The sequence below is a fragment of the Mirounga leonina genome, unplaced genomic scaffold (genome assembly GCF_011800145.1).
Source record: "Mirounga leonina isolate KUSES-001 unplaced genomic scaffold, KU_Mleo_1.0 Mir_91, whole genome shotgun sequence".
Taxonomy (NCBI): domain Eukaryota; kingdom Metazoa; phylum Chordata; class Mammalia; order Carnivora; family Phocidae; genus Mirounga; species Mirounga leonina.
In genome coordinates this window covers 10,882,303-10,903,966 of record NW_023270839.1, presented here as the reverse complement: position 1 = coordinate 10,903,966, position 21,664 = coordinate 10,882,303, and the positions used below count along the sequence as shown (strand labels likewise).

The 21,664-nt window shown below is 40.7% G+C and overlaps 1 protein-coding gene across 1 annotated transcript in view; it reads right to left on the bottom strand.

Moving 5' to 3' along the window:
• The window catches only part of AVEN (apoptosis and caspase activation inhibitor), a 181,616-nt gene extending 163,439 nt beyond the window's left edge, over positions 1 to 18,177 (bottom strand). Inside the window, exon 1 of the mRNA XM_034994887.1 lies at positions 17,811 to 18,177. Within this exon, the coding sequence (XP_034850778.1) occupies positions 17,811 to 18,053 (243 nt within the window). The 5' untranslated portion in view covers positions 18,054 to 18,177. The remainder of the gene's footprint in view (positions 1 to 17,810) is intronic.
• Between the last annotated feature and the right edge of the window lie 3,487 nt (positions 18,178 to 21,664).

Here is a 21,664-nt window from a genome sequence, read left to right as displayed (position 1 = left end):
CCGTCTTAGTCACCTCATGCTGCCACAGCAAAATACCACAGATGGGGGGCTTAAGCAACAGAAATGTATTGCTCACAATTCTGGAGGCTGGAATGTCCAAGATCAAGGTGCCAGCAGATTCAGTGTGTAGTGAGGACTGCTTCTGGCTTGTACACAGCCACCTTCCCGCTGTATCCTTCACACAGTTGAGGAGAGAGCGAGCGAGCTCTGGTCTTTCTCTTCCTAAGAAGGGCACCAACTCTATCAGCTAAGGGCCCCACCCCCATGACCTCATTTAACCTTTATCACCTCCCCACGGGCCCTATCTCCAAATACTGTCACCTGGGGGGTTAAGGCTTCAATATATGAACTTGGGGATGGGGGGAGGACACAAACATGCAGTCCGTGGGCGCCTGGGTGGCTCAGTTGGTTAAGTGACTGCCTTCGGCTCAGGTCATGATCCTGGAGTCCCGGGATCGAGTCCCGCATCGGGCTCCCTGCTCGGCGGGGGGTCTGCTTCTCCCTCTGACCCTCTTCCCTCTCGTGCTCTCTGTCTCTCATTCTCTCTCTCAAATAAATAAATAAATAAATAAATAAATAAATAAACATGCAGTCCGTAACACCATGAGTGATCTCTATCTAGGTCAAAAAACAAAAAAGGAAAGCTATCTTGCCCAGAGAATATTCATTCAAGAAAACTATCAAGTCATATAAATTACCATAAATAAAAAGGAAAAGCTGGGAACATAAAGAGCTTCCAAATAGCATATTAATATACAACTTATATGTTCGTTAATATATTAGTATTCTGTAGATATAGAGAGGGACACTGGCCAACTGTCTGTGTTTATACAATGTATTCAGTCAGCTCCTGCACTAAAAAAGAAAGATACCTTTTCAATTTGTTCTTTTATAATAAATGTGTATTTAAAGACAGACTAGCTTCAGAAGCAGGGACGTACAGATGGCTATGGCACTGACCTGTCTCTACATACATAAATTGCACTATAAACTCAGTTTCTACAATCCAAAAAATTAAGAAAATAGTGTAAACAAAAGTCAATATACAAAAGAGGCTAATAACCCAAAATAAAAGAACTCCCAAAGTGTATTTATTCCGCAATATTTATTCCGTACAGTTCTCTCTTGACTCTAAGCCATTAATGCTCAGTAACAAATGAAACTATATTGAAATTTCACAAATACGGTCATACATAACTAGATCTGGAGTTTATACAAGTCAGTTTCAGTCAACATCATCTAGAAATACCTATGTCAAGGATAAAATATTGAACAGCATATTAAACTCACAGGTTTGCTAATTATCCTTGCCTGAATTACACTGGACTATGAAATACACAGTGATGGTCAGAGATAACGACTACGCCTCTAAAAGATAAGAAACCCCATCATCAAAAGGTGTCCTTCTGGAACTTGTTTCTCTGATTGCTACTCTTCTCTCTGTGGCTAAGCCTGTACTATTCCAACAGAACAAGGGGAGGAGAGGCGCGAAAGAGAATGAGGAGTGTGTATCAGAGTTTCCAGGCTGGTTTGAAGTAATATCAACAATCTAGAAGGCCATCAAAATTGAAAAGTAAAGAATTATAATCACTACCAAGATTTTGCTGCTGTTGTGTGGTTTTGATCGGCTCGACAAAGGTCTGAACACGGTCATCTGTGTAATGACTAAAGCAGGGAATGAGTGTTACTCCCGTTGGAAAAATGCTGGACTGCTTACCCCACCTGCTGTTCACGGGTAAAACTGTGATTTGCTTGCTGGTTTCATTTCGGCCGCCTGCACCTGAGGCCTCGGCATGGCCCAGAAATTTTCTTTTCATTGTTTGGAAGCTGGCCTTGGAATTAATACGTCTAGTTCAGCCTTCATTCAACAGATGGCTTGATTGTCCTTTATTTGATTAAGCCAAAAAGCACTTACACTTTGCTTTTAACTCTACCATCACTTCTTTTTTTTCTTTTTAAAGATTTTATTTATTTGACAGAGAGAGACACAGCGAGAGAGGGAACACAAGCAGGGGGAGTGGGAGAGGGAGAAGCAGGCTTCCCGCGGAGCAGGGAGCTCAATGCGGGGCTCGATCCCAGGACCCTGGGATCATGACCTGAGCTGAAGGCAGACGCTTAACGACTGAGCCACCCAGGTGCCACCTCTACCATTCACTTCTGATGGTTAAAAATCCTTTAATCACAACTTTTTGCAAAGAGGAATGAGGCATCAGCATTTCGGTCACTTCTAAGCAATCTGTATTTCCAGAAGGGGTCCTTACAGAGCACTGTGAAGCTAACACTTATTTTTGTTTTCATCTACAGGATGATTTAATTGATTATAACTAGAATGATCGCACTCTAAAATCAAGCAATCTCTTAAAGACTTTTCACATTTAAATATTTTATAAGTGAGGGCGCCTGGGTGGCTCAGTTGGTTAAGCCACTGCCTTCGACTCAGGTCATGATCCTGGAGTCCTGGGATCGAGTCCCGCATCGGGCTCCAGTCCCGCATCGGGCTCCCTGCTCGGCAGGGAGTCTGCTTCTCCCTCTGACCCTCCCCCCTCTCATGTGCTTTCTCTCTCTCATTCTCTCTCTCTCAAATAAATAAATAAATAAATAAATAAAAATCTTTAAATATTTTATAAGTGAGACAGAGAGGGAATGAGAATGAATTAATACTTGTTGGCTATAGAGGTCCCAACTTTAGAAAAAAGAAAAAGAAGAAACCAAAAAATTGAGAAGGCAAATGGATGCAAAACTTTCCCAGTCTTTTTAATATCACATATCACAGCAGCCCACTAGGAACCTCTTATGGTTTTTTTTGTTTGTTTGTTTTTTACTCATGAGAGACAGAGCGAGAGAGAAAGGCAGAGGGAGAAGCAGGCTCCCAAGGAGCAGGGAGCCCGATGCGGGACTCGATGCCAGGACCCTGAGATCATGACCTAAGCCGAAGGCAGACGCTTAACCATCTGAGCCACCCAGGCGCCCAGGAACCTCTTATGTTTAAGGAACTAGAATTTGGGAATGGGAGTATGATTTTAACAGCTTGGGGAGTGCAGTGTGGTGAAGCCACATGCCTAGACTTTAGGATACTGGGCAGAAACCTCAATTTCTTTTTCTAATTGAAGTATAGTTGACACCCAGCGTTACATTAATTTCAGGTGTACAACATAGTAATTCAACAAGTCTATATATTAGGCTGTGCTCCCCACCAAGTGTAGCTACCACCTGTCACCATACAATGTTATTACAATATCATATTCCCCATTCAGTACCTTTCATCCCCATGACTTATTCATTTCATAACTGGAAGCCTGCACCTCCCACTCCCCTTCCCCATTTTGCCCCTTCCCCTTGCCCCTTTCCTCAGGCAGCTATCAATTTGTTCTCTGTGAGAAATCCCAATTTCTAAGTCATTTGGTAGAAAACCTTAAATTTCCATCTCCATATTTAACCACTCCACCTTCTGCTATCTCAAAGAGTAATGAGATATATATTGAATAAACTAGAAAAGCTTAAGTCAGTAAATCAAAAGGATGAACTACAATTCAATATAGCCTAACCAATTGCTATATTAAAAAGAAAGATATTTATGTTTGATGGGAAAACACGAAAAGTACTTAATTGTTCTAGGAGGAAAAAAATTCAGAATTCATTATTTTGATCACTCACAACAAAATGTTAAATCTCCTCCTAGAAGTCAGAAACCTCAAGTTCAAATATTAATCCCACTACCAATTACTTGGCTGTATCCTTAAAAAGGCCTGACTCTACCCAATTACTATTTCTTCACCTGTAAAACTACATTTAATACTGCCTACCTCTTTCACAGAGAGATTCTGATAATCATTTAAACCTAAGGATTTCTTTTAGGGCCTACTCTGAAGAAGCAGTTTTGGTTCATTTAAATTTTATATTTTTTTATTTCCTTTCTCCTATGAGTAATGCATGCTCATGGTAACAAAATAAAAATTAAAGTAGTTCAGAAAGATATAAAGAAAAAAGGAAAAGTTCCCTCATCTTCCTTATCTCCTAGTCTCATTCCACAAAGGTAACCACTACGTATGTTTCCCCTAGAGCCTTCTAGAAATAGTCTCTGCATATGGATGAATATCTTCTTTTTACACAAATGGAAAGATACCACACTGACTTTCCTTAAGTAACTGCTCCCCTCAATATAGGGCATTTTACATATCTACCCCAGACTTGGGCATTCCTCCACAGACACACCATAATTTATTTAGAAATTGTTTCCAGCTTTTCCTTAATGTTGCAATGAATAATCGTCCACTTATATTTGCTAACTTGTTCAGACATACCTGCAAAATAATACAGAATAATACAGAATACAAAATAATACAGAACTTCGGGGCCACAGGCTAAATTTTGATGTCAAATTGCCTCATTTATAGGTTGTATCAATTTCCATCAAAAGAAAAGTATTAGCCAATACTGAATATGATCAACACTTTTTTAAAAACACATAGTTTTAGGGGCACCTGGGTGACACCTTCAGTTAAGCACACACCCCCTTGGTTTCAGCTCAGGTCATGATCTCAGGGTCATGAAATGGAGCCTGGCATCAGGCTCCTTGCTCAGTGGGGAGTCTGCTTGAGATCCTCTCTCCCGCTCCCTCTGCCCCCCCGCCCCCGCTCCAGCACTCTTTGTCTCTCTCTAAAATAAATAAATAAATCTTAAAAACGACAACAACAAAAACCCCACATAGTTTTAAAGGCTCTTTCTTTTTTTTTTTTTTAATTCTTATGTTAATCCCCATACATCATTAGTTTTAGATGTAGTGTTCCATGATTCATTGTTTGTGCATAACACCCAGTGCTCCATGCAGAATGTGCCCTCCTCAATACACACCACCAAGCTAACCCATCCTCTCACCCCTCTCCCCTCTAGAACCCTCAGTTTGTTTTTCAGAGTCCATCGTCTCTCATGGTTCGTCTACCCCTCCGATTTCCCCCGCTTCATTCTTCCCCTCCCACTACCTTCTTCTTCTTCTTTTTTTTTTCCTTAACATATATTGCATTATTTGTTTCAGAGGTACAGATCTGAGATTCAACAGTCTTGCACAATTCACAGAGCACATACCCTCCCCAGTGTCCATCACCCAGTCACCCCATCCCTCTCACCCCACCCCCCAGTCCAGCAACCCTCAGTTTGTTTCCTGTGATTAAGAATTCCTCATATCAGTGAGATCATATGATACATGTCTTTCTCTGTTTGACTTATTTCGCTCAACATAATACCCTCCAGTTCCATCCACGTCGTTGCAAATGGCAAGATCTCATTCCTTTTGATGGCTGCATAATATTCCATTGTATATATATACCACATCTTCTTTATCCATTCATCTGTCGATGGACATCTTGGCTCTTACCACAGTTTGGCTATTGTGGACATTGCTGCTATAAACGTCGGGGTGCACATACCCTTTCAGATCCCTACTTTTGTATCTTTGGGGTAAATACCCAGTAGTTAAAAGGCTCTTCCTATAATGTACTTTCCTTATGAAGTTTATCCACAAGAAAATTAACATGGATTTTTAAATATTTGTAAGCAATCTAATTTATGTTTCCACCATCTCGTTAAAACAAAAAACCCACAATTTCCATTTATCAAAAGAAACACAATTAATAATAATAATTTAAAAATTCAGGCCAAAATATTCCAGAAAAGAGAACTGGTTGCCACAAACTGAATACAGTTAGCCATCATCAAAATGAAGGGCCTTTGTATCGTTACTGTTATGACCCTAAAATTTTACCATTATGCTAAAAATGTAAATGTCTCTAAATACTGGATACTTGTCTATGTTCCCCCAGGGTTTTAAAAGTGTTGCTATGATGCTAGTATCTTTTACCTAGAATGATGTGTGTAACAATTTAAAAATTATAAGAAAATCATAAGAAAACAAAATTTGAGCCACAAGAATGCTCGGGCCTGGGTTAGGTCCTGACCTAACTTTACAGCATAAAGGAACGTTAATGCTGGTGTGCTTTCATTCTTCCCTGCTAGGTTAAAAAAAGATTTCTCTAATCCCATTATTTTCCACATAAAATAAACACAGCACATTTTTATGAATAAATTATAGTTTAAATTTAATAAGTATGTTCTCTTGCCAATTCATCACTAACAGTTTAAGGAAAAAAAACATAAAATAAACACTAAAATTTCTTACAGAATCTGCCATTTCAAATATCATAATAAAAAATACAGAATTATATAATCAGCTTTAAAAATATTTAATAACTGACCCCAAAAAATGGCAAAGGTAAAAGTGGCAAGGAATCTGACGTATAGACAAGGTAAGAATAAAGCTTGATTAATATATATAACAAATTGAGTATAACCAGATAAAAAGAGAACAAAATAGTGAAAAGGGGTTCTCTAGATAAAAGATCTCTCAAGGTGCCTGGCTCAGTCAATAGAGCGTGTAACTCTTGAACTCAAGGCCAAGAGTTCAAGTGCCACACTGGGTGTAGAGATTACTTAAAAAAAAAAAAAATCTCTGGATACTATAATTCCTGTTTTAAAATATCTGTTGTTTGCACTGAATTATAAAGTTTAATAGACTTAGAACTAGGAGAATATAAAATCCAATGTGAATTAATGTTTGTATATAAATCTGGCCCTTGGGTGAGCAATCTCTTTTTAGCTACTGAGCTTTCAACCATTAAAAGAAGAGTACTTCAAATAGTGTAACAAACACAAATGAAACATAAAGGGTTCTCCTGTCCTGAACTCCCAAAATGACACTGCCTAAAAACACACTCGCTCTAGCTTGCACCATTTACCTTCCAAATTACCTTCTCAATGCTATTAGTCATTCAACAAACGCTTATGGAACTCTTTCTGAAAATCCTAATGCTGTGTCATGTACAGGCCCTCAGGTAGCTTAAAATTAATGAAACAGACATACAAGAAGTAAATAATTAACTGTAATAAAATGAGGGATGAAAGTAAGTGCTATATGTTTCTGAAGTAACACTGCTAATTGAGGAAAACCAGAAGCTTCACAGAGAAAGGTGGCATTTGAACTGAGGGTTCAATAAAGGAGGAATAGGGTGCTGGGTGGCTCAGTTGGTTAAGCGACTGCCTTTGGCTCAGGTCATGATCCTGGAGTCCCAGGATCAAGTCCCACATCGGGCTCCCTGCTCAGCGGGGAGTCTGCTTCTCCCTCTGACCCTCCCCCCTCTCATGTGCTCTCTCTCTCTCATATAAATAAAATCTTTTAAAAAATAAAATAAAATAAAGGAGGAATAAGATCTTGAAAAATGGGAAGTGTGAAAAATATAACAGTAGAATATGGATTACAAACTACAGAATTCTGGCTAATTTAAGCAGAAAAGGAGTTTACTAAAGGAATTTCCTAATTCTAAAGTAGCTCCTAAAATTGATGAGAAATCTAGAGGCTGGAGGAAAACAAAAGTCAGGAAACAGGCTGTTGAGAACTCAGATACAGTAACGTAACAGAAATAGATGAGATACGATGCCATGGTAACTGCCATAGTGAATAATCTCTAATTGTCCCCCATCTATAGGTCACTGCCTCAAGATCCAAAGCCTGATAAAGGACATTAATGAGTCAACTGGCAAAATCTCAATAAAGTTAGATAATAGTATTCTATCAATGTTAATTTCCTAATTGCAATCATTGTGCTATGATTGTATGAAATTTCCTTGCTTTTAGGAAATATGCACTGAAGTGTTTAGGAGTAAAGGGGCATTATGTCAACTATTTACTCTTCAAGATTAAAAAAATCTTTAAGGGGTGCCTGGGTGGCTCAGTCAGGTAAGTGTCTGACTCTCAATCTCAGCTCAGGTCTTGAGCTCTGGGTCAAGAGTTCAAGCCTTGTGCTGAATAGTGCATGTATATGTAGAGAGACAGAAATGGGAGGAGAGAGAGACAGGTATCAAGCCTATCTAAAGTAAAGTGATCATCTTTCCCCACAAAACTTGTTTGTACTTACCACAGTGCATGACAGCACACAATCCTATCACCCTATTATTTACATATACATCATATATAATAGTCCTTATGCATCATCTTGCCTGCTTGTCTCACCTTATTTAATAATCAAAGTACATGTGTATAATCTTCTTTTCAAAGTAGAACATATTTGTTTGATCATACATGTTTAAAAATTTGAATTAAAAAAAGGTAAAGTTCCACATAATCCCTATATTTTCCCCATTCCAAACACAGTTAATAGTTTGATATGTATTTATATCCTTTTAGGGTCCTAATACATGCAGGTATCATAATTTTTACATAAGCACAGTATTCTCTTTTTTCCCTTAAAAGTCTTATCACAGTATCTTTCCAGTTTTATATGGGAGAAAATGTACATCAAAATGTTAACAGTGATCATTTCTGGATGGTAATTTTATAGGTAATTTTTATTTTCTTCTTGGTATTTTTCTGTCATTAAACAGAATAGGTCAAACTTTTTGATTTAGGAGATACTTGTATCACTGATACAAAAGGGAAGGAAAGGAAACAGACTAATTATTTTGTCGGGGGGCAGAGGAGGGAGAGAGAGAATCCCAAGCAGGCTCCACACCCAATGCAGGGCTCAATCCTACAACCTTGAGATCATGACCCGAGCCAAAATCAAGAATCAGACACTTAACCAACTGAGCCACCCAGGCTCCCCAACAGATTAATTTTCACAACCGAGGAAGGCATGTTGAGAGAGGTCATACTTGAGATAAGTCTGGAACTGAAGAAATTACATAATGAAGATCATGATGTAATATGCATCAAGCACATATAAGTGAATGTCACCCAGAATATAGTAAAAAATATAAAGTATAAATTAGGTGCTAACATCTTCATAAAATGATGTGTGTAACAATTTAAATTAACCAAAGATTTACAACAATCCAAGGAGTACCTTGAAATAATAATTATTCTCTGTAATTCTTCAACTCTAATATTTCCAGAGGTCCCATTCTGCATGAAATCACTGTGGTGCCACCCACCAGAGTGGACACTAATCCTCAAGCTTTAACAGCACTTTGTTCTCCCCTCCCTGCCTGCCAGGAAGTCAACTGGAAAAGAGATGAGGCACAAACCTGAGCCCCCCTCCCCACCAACTCTGTAAAAATCATCTCTTTTAGGTCTATTTCCATTTTGTAAAATGAAAAATCAACTTGTCTACTTTATTTCTCCTTTCAGTGAACATAAAATACGTGCTCTTAAAATAACATTTCCTGGTCACCTCTTAATTCAATGATTCTCTTGGCTGTTAAGAGGAGAAAAATATTTTTTTAAAAACAGGAATTGTTCGAGATGCCTGGGTGGCTCAGTCGGTTAAGTGGCTGCCTTCGGCCCGGGTCATGATCCCAGGATCCTGGGATGGAGTCCCACATCAGGCTCCTTGCTCAGCGGGAAGCCTGCTTCCCCCCTCTCTCCCTCTGCTTGTGCTCTCTCAGTCAAATAAATAAATAAATAAATCTTTAAAAAAAAATCTTTAAAAAAAAACAGGAATTGTTCTACAAATTCATACTGGCATAGTAAAGAAGCAACAAACCAAAACACAACTTGGAAATGATGTGAAGATTTTTTTTTAAAGACTTTTATTATTTATTTATTTGAGAGAGAAAGTGAGAAACAGCATGAGAGGGGAGAGGGTCAGAGGGAGAAGCAGGCTCCCCACCAAGCCGGGAGCCTGATGTGGGACTCGATCCCAGGACTCCTGAGACAAAGGCAGTCGCTTAACCAACTGAGCTACCCAGGTGCCCCTGATGTGAAGATTAATAAGGGAAAATAGGAAGCCAACTTTGTCTTTCAAAAAAGATTCATTTGTCATCAAGCTTTGCTCCCAGAAAACTCGTAACTTCTTTGGAAGGACTTGAAGTTTATGTATCTGCAACAGGGATTGAGCCTTTTTCAGTAAGACTAGGCTTTAATTAGCCCAAATATCAAAGACATGTTATTTTATTATCAGCCTTGTAGTGAAAGGAAAAAATGAGGGGGAAGAATCTCAGTCCTTAATATCATGAAGCCAGCTCCTGGGATATGACCTTTCGATCAACAATAGAACCACAGATTCCAAATCCACTATTTAAATGAAACCCACACTGCATTAATTAGACTTTGAGAATGAATACTCACTAAATACTTTAAATTTTCCCCAAATGTAGCTGTTAATGATCTTTTCAAGCCAGCGATTATAGAAACCTAAATAGGGTAACTAATTATTTCACAGAATACACATGCATTAACAAAATCTCTCAACACTAGTAACCTCCCCCCTGCTAAATACAGAAAGGAAGGAATCACAGTACTGATAACCCAAGAATATATATGAATTTTTGGTAACAGTTCTGTCATCTCAATTATGCTTTGCTTAGGTTAATATTAAAATTTTTGCTATCCCTGGGCGCCTGGGTGGCTCAGTCGGTTAAGCGTCTGCCTTCGGCTCAGGTCATGATCCCAGGGTCCCTGCTCGGCAGGGAGCCTGCTTCTCCCTCTCTCTCTGCTGCTCCCCCTGCTTGTGCTCTATCCCTCTCTCTTTCTCAAATAAGTAATAAAATCTTAAAAAAAAATTTTTTTTAATGTTTGCTATCCCTCAACACAGGTTTGACTTGGTACTAAGGAAGTATTGAAGGGTGCCTGGATGGGTCAGTTGGTTAAAGCATCTGCCTTCAGATCCCAGGGTCATGGGATAGCGCCCTGCATCCGATCCTCCCTGCTCAGCAGGGAGTCTGCTCCTCTGCTCCTCCCCATGCTCACGCTCTCTCCATGTCTCTCAAATAAATAAATCTTTAAAAAAAAAGAGAGAGAGAAGTACTGATCAGACATATTTGTTTCAGTCCTTAATAGCAAGAGGACACAAAGGGAGGATTAAGTATATACAACAGGGATTTCATTCTATCAATCTCCTACATATTTTTTAATTTCCCTGCTGTTTGCCCATATCAATGACATGACATGGATGGTAGGGAACAGTATCCCTGGGAGTGCTGTTTTTACAGAAATTGTCTTTTGAACAATTTAAGGCTGATGGACAAATTGGTTGGTCAAATTCTAAAATAGTATCCTAGCAACATCAGGATAAAATTAAGCACATCGATTTGTGTTTCTTGTCAATGTCCTTTGGCACCCATTCAAAAGTGAAATGTTTTCTTTTAATTTTTTATTTAAATTCAATTAGCCAACATAGTACATCATTAGTTTCAGATGTAGTGTTCAATAATTTCTCACTTGCGTATAACACCCAGTGCTCATTACAACTGCCCTCCTTTAGGTCCATCACCCAGTTACCCCATCCCCCCCCACCTCCCCACCAGCAACCCTGTTTCTTTCAAAAGTGAAATATTATCTATATCAATTACCTATGCACTGCCCCATGACACCTTTATAGAAAATTTTCAAACCAACAAAATTGTTGATTATTTCCATCCAAAAGAAAAAAAAATTAACAGTATTAAACCATTTGCTCTTGGTACCTCAACAAACACACACGCACGTACTCACACATACACAAATGGCTTCTAATGAAAGAAAATGAAATTTCAAAATGAATGAATCCAATGTCCCAACAAGCTCATCAATCATTCCTATAAAAGAGAAATAATTATGTGTCAGTATGGTCTTTATTTCTCCCTTTGATATTTCAAAGTGCATCAGGAAACAGTAACATCTGAATAGAAAACACATTTTCAACCACTTAATTTCTTTTTTATAAAAGTCTAGAGGGGGGTGCCTGGGTGGCTCAGTCAGTTTAAGTGTCCAACTCTTGATCTCGGCTCAGGTCTTGATCTCACAGTCATGAGTTTGAGCCCCGTGGTGGGCTCTACACTGCGCATGGAGCCTACTTTAAAAAAAAAAGTCTAGAGGGGTATCTGGCTGGCTCCGTCAGCAGATTTTAGGGTTGTGAGTTCAAGCCACATGTTGCAGGTAGAATTTACTTAAAAAAAAAAAAAAAAGTAAAACAAAACAAAAACATGCTGTATTGTGGGTAGGACCAAATAATCTATACAGCCTCTCTAAAGCTCACTTGCCAAGTACTATGGAAAATAATTACTACTTTTCCTAGAAAAAACAGGCTTAGTAACTAATTCCCCAGGAAACAGACCTGGTAGTCTTAAATTATGAGCTTGCCAATTCTCATCCTAGCATCAGTTAAAACAAAAATGGTGACACTGTTAAGAATGACAACAATCAGAAACCATATTCTGCAAGTGGTGCATAGCCCCCACACCAAAAAATAAATAAATAAATAAAACAAAACCAACTCTCTGGGTAAATACATGTAATAAACTATCTTCCTTAAAAAAAAAAAAAGTAAGTAATGTGATCTTAGTCAACAGGCCCAAAATGGAGTATACATATAGCTGGGGATTCATGAAGATTTCTCAAAAAATATATGAGCAAGGATTCTTAAGTCTCAGTTACTCAATCAATGTCCAAACTCTTTCCCAAAAGCCGTCCTAGAAAGTACTTGAGGACCGGCAACCCCTTCTCCGCCATTCTCACTCTGACTGTGGTGCATTCCCTGAGCAAGCAAAGGGATAATTTTTTTAATATAGGTGTAGATGTTGAGAAAGTGTAACTCTAAAGACCGAGTAACAAGTCCTTTTGCGAGGCACGAAGTTTCCAATTCTTTGCTTTCAACAAAATTGAAGGAGGACCTAATCCGGTTGTCAGCTGACAGATTAAAAAAAAATTTTATAATAATGATTTTGGTATATAATTAGAAAGGTATTCACAGAATTGAGTAACACATATGATGAAACTCCAACCATTACCATCTACTAATGTTTCTCAGTCCTTACACCTATAAAAATAAAAATTAGGAAGAGAATTGATTCTGAATCCTATCTCATTCAGGAATGTGCAATATTCATCCATGGATACCTACATAAATTCATTAGGGAAAATGAGATCCATTCACAATAAAATTTTACCTTTATGTGTAACAATTGCTAATTAAAATAAATTGTATATTAATCAATGTAATCTTAATTCAACCAAAAAGAAAAAAATTTTACACCCAAGCCCTAAGGTTACAAGATATAAAAAAAAAAAAAAATCAAAATTTGTTACCAGGAAGCAGAAGTGATTGCTAAAAAGTTTTCAGGTTTGAAAATATGTTACATTGGATAAAATTCTACAGAAGATGTGGAATTAAAACATGAAATAAAAAGAAGAAATAATATAAATTTTCTCACTGCAGAAGAGCTTATTAATGTGATTCTTAAATGGATGATGGTGAGTATCAAATCACTGTAGTATTTAGACTCCATCCAGGTATAAGAATGATGTGACAGTTCTATTTAGAATGTCAAATATAGGGGCACCTGGGTGGCTCAGTCGGTTAAGGGTCTGCCTTCAGCTCAGGCCATGATCCCAGGGTCCTGGGATCGAGCCCTGCATTGGGCTCCCTGCTCAGTGGGGAGTCTGCTTCTCCCTCTCCTCCCCACTCATGGTCTCTCTCTCTCTGAAATAAATAAATAAAATCTTTTTAAAAAGTCACTATGCACTTAATTAATTAAAATGTCAAGTATACAATATGCTGGAAATTTTATGTTCAATTTTATGTACAAGTCATACATAATTTATCAAAAAAATTTTAAGAATACTAGCAAAATGTATCAATAATGGAAATATGTAAGTGATATAATGGTCAGTGAGAAAAGCAGACCTCAAAACAGTATACATTAGCAAGGATAAAGATGCCAAAATAGTTTTTGAGGAGTGGTCTGCAGCCGCAGGGTAAAGGGCCAATTCCATGGATTACCAAGAACTAATCCTTTTTTTCTTCTTTTAAAGACTTTATTTTTAAGTCATCTCTACACCCAATCTGGGACTCAAATTTACAACCCCAAGATCGAGAACCACATGCTCTACCGATTGAGCCAGCCAGGCGCCCTTTACCAAGAGCTAATCTTAAAGCAATTTTCTTTTAGGACACTTGAGCATGTTCAGTTGCTAACCAAATTTACTTCAGGCTTTCTGAAAAGGGGGAAATACAGCCTAGAGGCTGTCAAGTGTGAACTTTAGTAGGTCCTCAATCTCTGTCTGGCTGACACAGCGAGGGGGACTCCTTTCAGCAACCATGAAGGAGCAAGTGCTTTAGAAACCTGCCAGCAACTTTGGTCAGACATCTTTTCCTCTTCCAGATTCACAGTAAGCTTGACCATCAAAGTTAGAGATTTCCCTTTTACTGAAATAGAGCAATGAAAATGTCAAGGGCATCTAGGATTAATTATTATTCAGGCAAAGGATTTATATTATTGTTTGCAAAGCAAAACTTTGGTCGGGGAAAAAAAAAATACCTCCAAGTTCTTACTAAAAGCAGCTGCCGTATAAACGTATAAACGTGGAGCAAGAAAGCAAAGATCTGCTCTCATCCACAATAACTGAATATGGTATCAGTACTACTTCAAATCCTTATTACCATTTGGGGACATCAGGAAAACAAAAGTGTGTGAAAGGATCACACAACAGTCTGCCACACATCCCTTTTCAAATCTCAAATCACTCCAGAGGTGGTTTAGGGAAGTAGCTGAAAAAACAGTTCTGGAATCAAAATGCCTGGGTTGAATCCAGGTTCTGCCATTTTCTGGTTGCGTGATAATGGATAAGTTACTTAACCTCTCCTAACTGTGAGTTATCTGTGCCTCAGTTTTCTCACCTCATGCTAAGTGCTCAATAAATGTGAGGTACTAGGAGGAGGAAAAAAGAAAAAAACATTCCAAGGACTGCCATTAGGCCTTGACGCCCTCTCTGTAGTAGCTCATCAAAAAGAAAAATTTAATACTAACAAATCCTAGCATTTTTTTTTTAAGTTAATGACTACATCCAGGGCAATACCAGGCTTCTAGTGGATATTCAATGAAGATAATTAGCCTTATGATATGCTTACCCAAACTCCATAAACTTAGGGTTCATGCCATCTACAGAGGGAATGATTTAAGTGCAAGAGACTAGCAGACACAATGTGCTCAGCAAAGTTCCCCTGGAGTACGACTTGTCTCGAAGTTGTTGAGTTTTATTTTGTCTTGATTTCCATGTATCAACCACATGTGTATAGTGATCCAAAGTAGAAAGCAAAAGGCGTAAATAGTATTAAATTCTGGAGTTAGGTAACTAACTGGTCTTTACTTGGCTAAACCTCTATTATGAATTGTTTTCTTTCTGATCATTTCAATTACTCACCATTTGGGACACAAATGCAACATGGAACACGAGAACAAGGAGGCCTCAGGCAGGGCAATCAGTCTTGTCCCACTTAATCGTTAGGCACCAAGAATGGTATTCTTAGCAGGTCTAAAGATGACTGGTACTTCAGAATCTAAGAAGTGGAAGGAACTCAGAGGTCACAAACCAGACCAAAATGAAGGAGTAATCCTTCCAACGTCTCTTCGTGCAGCTTGGACTGACAAGAGGAGGGCAGGGATAACAGGTGGAAGCGCTGGTGGCCGCAGCTCTCTGTGATGACCCAAGCGCTGGGCCACACATTCACACACGCTAACACACTGAACCATGAAACTGGGAAGTGAAAAAAATCCCAAAAGAAAATATAAGATGGGATTTTTTTTTTTAAGGCTATCCCAAAAAGGGATAAAAGCCTAAGTGTTAACAGAATTGGTTACAATATCAGCATATCAAAAAACATATTATTTACTTTCTACACGCTACACCACCGTTTTGGTCAATTGAGTTCCACAGAGATGAGTAAGATAGAAGCACCTTCATTCACTCAATTCAAGAAGTTAATGACACTTGCTATTAAAGGCCTATGTGCCGGACGCTTCAGTCAGTACCAAAGGTACGATTACTACAATTACTATTAAAACATGATCCATGAAGCCAGAGTGTCTACCTTGTTCTCAGTAAAGTGGTGACTGGTTCACAAAAATGTAAGCGATAAAACAGAGTTGAGTCAAAAGCAGCTTGGTATAAACCCCGGCTCTGACACTAGTTATAAAAGCTTAGGCAAGTCAATTAACTGAGACAAACCACAAAAGACTCTGGACTCCGGGAAACAAAATGAGGGTTACAGAAGGGATGGGAGTTGGCGGGATGGGGTAACCAGGTGATGGGTATTAAGGAGGGCACGTGTTGTGATGAGCACTTGGTGTTATATGCAACTAATGAATCGTTGAACTCCACATCAAAAACTAATGATGAGTGTGTTGGCTAATTGAACATAATTTTTTAAAAAATGAAAATTTTATATATAAAATAGATATAAAATGATGTTGTTATAAAGTTTAAATAACCTTAAGTTGTTTAAGAAGTAAAGTTGTAATCAAGTTATATATACACATATATGCAACATATACAATTGAGCCTTGCATACCTCCCAGGATAGGGGTGCCATGGAAAAATCTATGTGTAACTGTTGATTCCCTAAAAACTTAACAACTAATAACCTGTTGACCGGAAACCTTACCAATAACAGTCGATTAAGACATATTTTGTATGTTACATGTATTAGATACTGTATTCTTACAATAAAGTAAGCTAGAGAAAACATTAAGAAAATCATGAAGAGAAAATACATTAACAGTAACCAAAAAAAAAAAAAAATCCCCATATAAGTGGGCCTGCAAACCCATCTTGTTCAAGAGTCAATTGTATAAAGTTGTTATAAGGATTATGTGTTACATAGTGTGCACTAGATTGATCTGAGTTTCCATCATTCCTGCTAAACTGAAACTAAGAATTTCTTCACAACACAATCAGATTTTACTTATTACCTACCGTAATCCTAACCAGGTTAAATATGTTACAGTTAATTTTAAGTTTTCTAATTTTGTTTCAAGTAATTGTATTTCTGTATAAAATTACTATCTTTAGGGACACCTTACCTACTATGAGCTCAAGATACTCCAAACATTTCAGTAACAGGAAATTTTGCCTCAACCAAAATTTTTTTTAATCTATGAACGCGAGAATTCAAATAGATGAGTTTTGTAGTACACATTTTAAAATAACAGAACAGCATAAAGAGACTGTACTGAAACCCCTTTAGCTGAAATCAATCGAGTAAGAGTTTGCCTATCATTCCCTACTCGAGCTGTAGGAAGTGTCCTTCTATGAATGTGTGAATGAGGTCGATCACATTGCTATTAAAACTCATACCTGACTGCTGAAACATCTACTTCCAGACTGAAAATTTTTAAAAACGAAGGGCAGTGACTCCTGATTCCTATACATATATAATAAAAGAGAACTATGCTATTGAAAGAGAACGGTGCATCTGATCCCGCCCCGAAATACTATGGAGTCCAGTCCACGCGGGCATGCTCTCATTCAGTAAACCTTTATTATCCTATCATGTGCTAGGCCTTGCACAGTGAACACAACCCCCACCCCCACCCCCCCCCAAAAAATCCCTTCCCTCCTAATAACAGGTATGCCTGCCGGTACTGTGAGGCTGCCCAAGTCTCAGCTCCTCCAGACCAAGCCCTGGCCACACCCCCACCCCATAAGGGTCAATCACACGGACACCCCACCCGAATTCAAGCGGTGCGCTAGCCTTGCAGCCCGGACACACAGCCTCGGTCCCTGGTTTCTTAGCTATTCCGGTCTCAACCCCTCCGGCAGGCGGCGGGCCCCCGACAGCCGCCACTCCCACCCCAGCTCCGGGTGGAGGTAGCCGGGGAGGTGGGGGGTTCACCCCTAGAAGCGCCACGTGCACTCCGGCGCGCGCCCCCGCCGCCCTCCGCTCGTCCCGCGCAGGCGCGGGAGCCGCCGCCGCCCGGCTCGCGCGCGCCCCCTTGCCTCGCGGCCCGCCCCTCTCAGCCCCGCTCCCAGGCGCTCACACCCCGACCCCACCGGCCGCGCCTCTTACCGGCGCTCTGGCCCCGGCGCCCCGGCCTCCTGGCTCCCGGCGGCCGCCTCGCGGGGCGCCTCCTCCTCGGCCGCCGCGGCCGCCTCGGAAGCCCCGGCCGCGACCCCGGCGGCCGCCACTGTCCCCGCCGCCGCCGCCTCTCGCCACTGCCCCTGCGGCTCCCGCCCGCTCGCGGTCTCCGCCGGGCCGCTCACGGCCGGGCCGGCGGCCGCGGCCGCCCCGAGCTCCTCGCTCCGCCTGCATCTGGCCGCCGCGGAGACGCCTGGCCCCACCGGAAACGGGTGGCTTGGAGGAGCCGCGAGCGACGGGCCCCCGGTGGCGGCGAGCGCGGGGTGCGGGGCCGGGGATGGAAACCGGCCGCGGCGGGGGCGGGGCCCGGGGCCTGGCAGGTGGGGCCGGAACCGGGGCCGGAACCGGGGCCGGAACCGGGCCCGGGGAAGGCCGGGCTTCAGAGTCAAGGCCCGACTTGGGGGAGGGAAGTGGGGGAAACGGTCGGGCTGGGGCAGGGCCGGTGGCTTGAGGATGGGTTTTAAAGTAAACGGGTGGGTTCAACCGTTTGTATAACAGGAGCTCGTTTTTGCTAAGAAAAATACGAATATGCATGTATTTGCATTAAAAAAATCTAAAACGTATATACCAAAATGTAATCAGAGGTTAACTGTATGGTGAGACTCCCAGTGAGTTAATTTTTCCCTTTTTTGCCCATTTAATCTCCTGATTTTCAAGAATGCATGTGTGTGATTATTAAAATTATTCTGAATTCAGGGATCAGGAGGAGGTGCGGGCCCCAGGTGAGAGGTGTGGCCTACAGCAAGCAAGTGGGATAGCACAGGGCAAAAGTGGTAATGGACGGAAGGGCTCCCAAGTCCTGGAGAGAACTGTTGTAGAAATGACTAGTTTAGGGCGCCTGGGTGGCTCAGTCGGTTAAGCGGCTGCCTTCGGCTCAGGTCATGATCCTGGAGTCCCTGGATCGAGTCCCGCATCGGGCTCCCTGCTCGGCAGGGAGTCTGCTCCTCCCTCTGACCCTCCCCCCTCTCATGTGCTCTCTCTCTCTCATTCTCTCTGTCTCAAATAAATAAATAAAAATCTTAAAAAAAAAAAAAAAGAAATGACTACTTTAGCCCACACTTACTGAGCACGTGGGTGTTTAATTCTATCAGCCCTGTTAGGTAGGTGCTGCTGTCATCCTTACTTTGCAGATGAGAAGCAGCCCTAGAGGTTAAACAACTTGCCTTATGTGGTGAACCCGCATTTTAACTCAAGCGGGCTCACTCCAGTCTATTCTTGTGTGTGTGTGTGTGTGTGTCACTTATTTAGTAGAAGTTTTTGAAACTCATCATGATTTAATATTTTTTATTACTACGTAGTAGTCCATTTTTTAGTCCAGTCTATTCTTTTAACCAGGGGGAAGAAGGGCAATTGGTTATATGGATACATGGAAGCCATCTTTAACTTTGTATTACAGAAACCACATAAAATAAAAAACAGGGGCTAAAATTCCCCTCATCCAATCAGCACAGCAAAGCAAGTGACTTTTCCCCCCTTCCCAGTCCTTTCTTATATCCATATATACTTAATACTATTCACTGCTTCTAATTGTCTACTCTGTGTTAGGCACACTGCTTAGTCCTGGAGATTTAAAAAAAAAAAAAAAAAAGCCACTCTCCCTGCCTTCAAGTAGCTCACTTCCCACTTTCCCTAAGGAGGATAACCTTGTAAATAGATTATTGCACTAGTGTGCTGAGTGCAGTGAATGATTCAAGGTGAAGGCCCAAAGGAAGAAGAAAACCCATGCCTAATGAGTAGCCCAAGGCCTTGTGAGAAATAGACCCTTGAGCCAAGGCCTAATGGTTAAGCAGGAGTTTGCCTGGCTAATAAGTGGGATATGGTAGCTTTCTAGACAGGGAACCACTGAAGGATTATAAACTGGAGAGAAACAATCTTAAACATAGTGACTCAGGGGGCGCCTGGGTGGCTCAGTTGGTTGAGCGACTGCCTTCGGCTCAGGTCATGATCCTGGAGTCCCGGGATCGAGTCCCACATCGGGCTCCCTGCTCGGCGGGGAGTCTGCTTCTCCCTCTGACGCTCCTCCCTCTCATGCTCTCTGTATCTCATTCTCTCTGTCTCAAATAAATAAATAAAATCTTTAAAAAAAACATAGTGACTCAGAGCATGGTTCTGAGTACTTCCTATATAACACTTCATTTAAACCCCACAGCAGCCTTATGAGGTGATACTAGTTTCAGCCCTGTTTTACAGATGAAAGATCTAACAAAAGAACTTCCGTGATCACACAGCTAGGAAGTAATTGGATTGGAACCTTGGGCAGTCCGGCTTCAGAGTCTATGCTGTTAACCATTACACTCAGAAAAATCATTCTGTAGAGGAGAATTAGAATCCTAGGCAGAGCCATTAGGAAACTACTTAATAGCCCCAGCCACAAATGATTAGGGCCTAAATGAAGTTGAGAGCCCAAGAGGCAAATAATGGGAGAATTGATAGGACCTCATGACCAGTTAGTTGTAAGTGGGGTGGGCAGGTGGTGAGAAGTTAGAGGTCATGCCCAGGTTTCTTGCTTGATGGTAGTTAATGATGCCACTAGTCAAGAGAGGGAATACAGTGTTGGGGGACATGTGTCAGGGAAGGTTGTCAGTGTAACTATTTTTTAACATTGTATATTGTTCTGTGTTACTTCATTGTCTTAATAATGAACATTTTTGTCAGTGGACACTATTAATTCTTGCACAGTACATCAAATTTTTCTTTTCCCTCTCCACTGATCCCCAGCCTTTCCCTTTGTTTTATTCCTCCACACCCTATTTTCCTCATTTTTTCCCCATGTCTATACTTGTCAAATTAAGACTGTCAGTAGCACCCAGGATTAAGTTATTCATCCCCATGCTCAACTTTCAAATGTAATAATCCACCTGTAGATAAACACTAAACAGGAAGATGAGAATAGTAACAACGAATGTATCATTTTCCCTGTGCACCATAAAGAAGCTAAGAGGAGATACAGACAGATGAGAAAGGCATTTTTAAGAACTCATTGGACAGGGTGCCTGGATGGCTGTCAGTTAAGCGTCTGCCTTTGACTCAGGTCACAATCCCAGGGTCCTAGGATGGAGTCCTGAGCTCCTTGCTCAGTGGGGAGTCTGCTTCTCCCTCTGCCCCTCCCCCCTGCTTGTGCATGCCCTCTCTCTCTCTTTCTCTCTCTCTCTCTCCCTCTTGTGCTGTCTCAAATAAAATATTAAAAAAAAATACATTGGACAACCTGGAACTTCATCCCCTGTGTGGCCAGGAACCATAATATTTTGGTACATTATCTCTTCCTAATTCTACATTAAGTGACATAAAGTTGGTACTTGAAATGGGTCACAGTAGGAATTTTTACACCACAGAAATTGGCAAATTTTTGCAAATCAGGGCTTTGTTGGAGGTGAGGGTGGAACCAGTTGTAAAATATTTACCAGCATACCACCATAATTTGGGCTCTCACCATGATGAAGATCCACAGATTAATCTCACACCAGACAGCATAAATAAAGGTTTCAACCTTGGCCCATTTAGGGCTGGGTAATCTTTGTGGTGGTGGCTTGTCCTGTGCATTGTAGAATGTTTAACAGCATCCCTGGCCTCTATCTACTAGTTGCTACCCTCTAGCCACACCTCCTCCCCCCAGTTGTGACAACCAAAAATGTCTCCAGTTTTTGCCAAGTGTCCCCTAATGGGCAAAATCATCCTAGATGAGAACCACCAGCAAAAAGTGATTTAACTATATAACTATCCCACAAAAAGCCTCCAAAATTATGATTGAAAAGATGGACTTGTTTGTGGACAGTAAGAGCTAACAT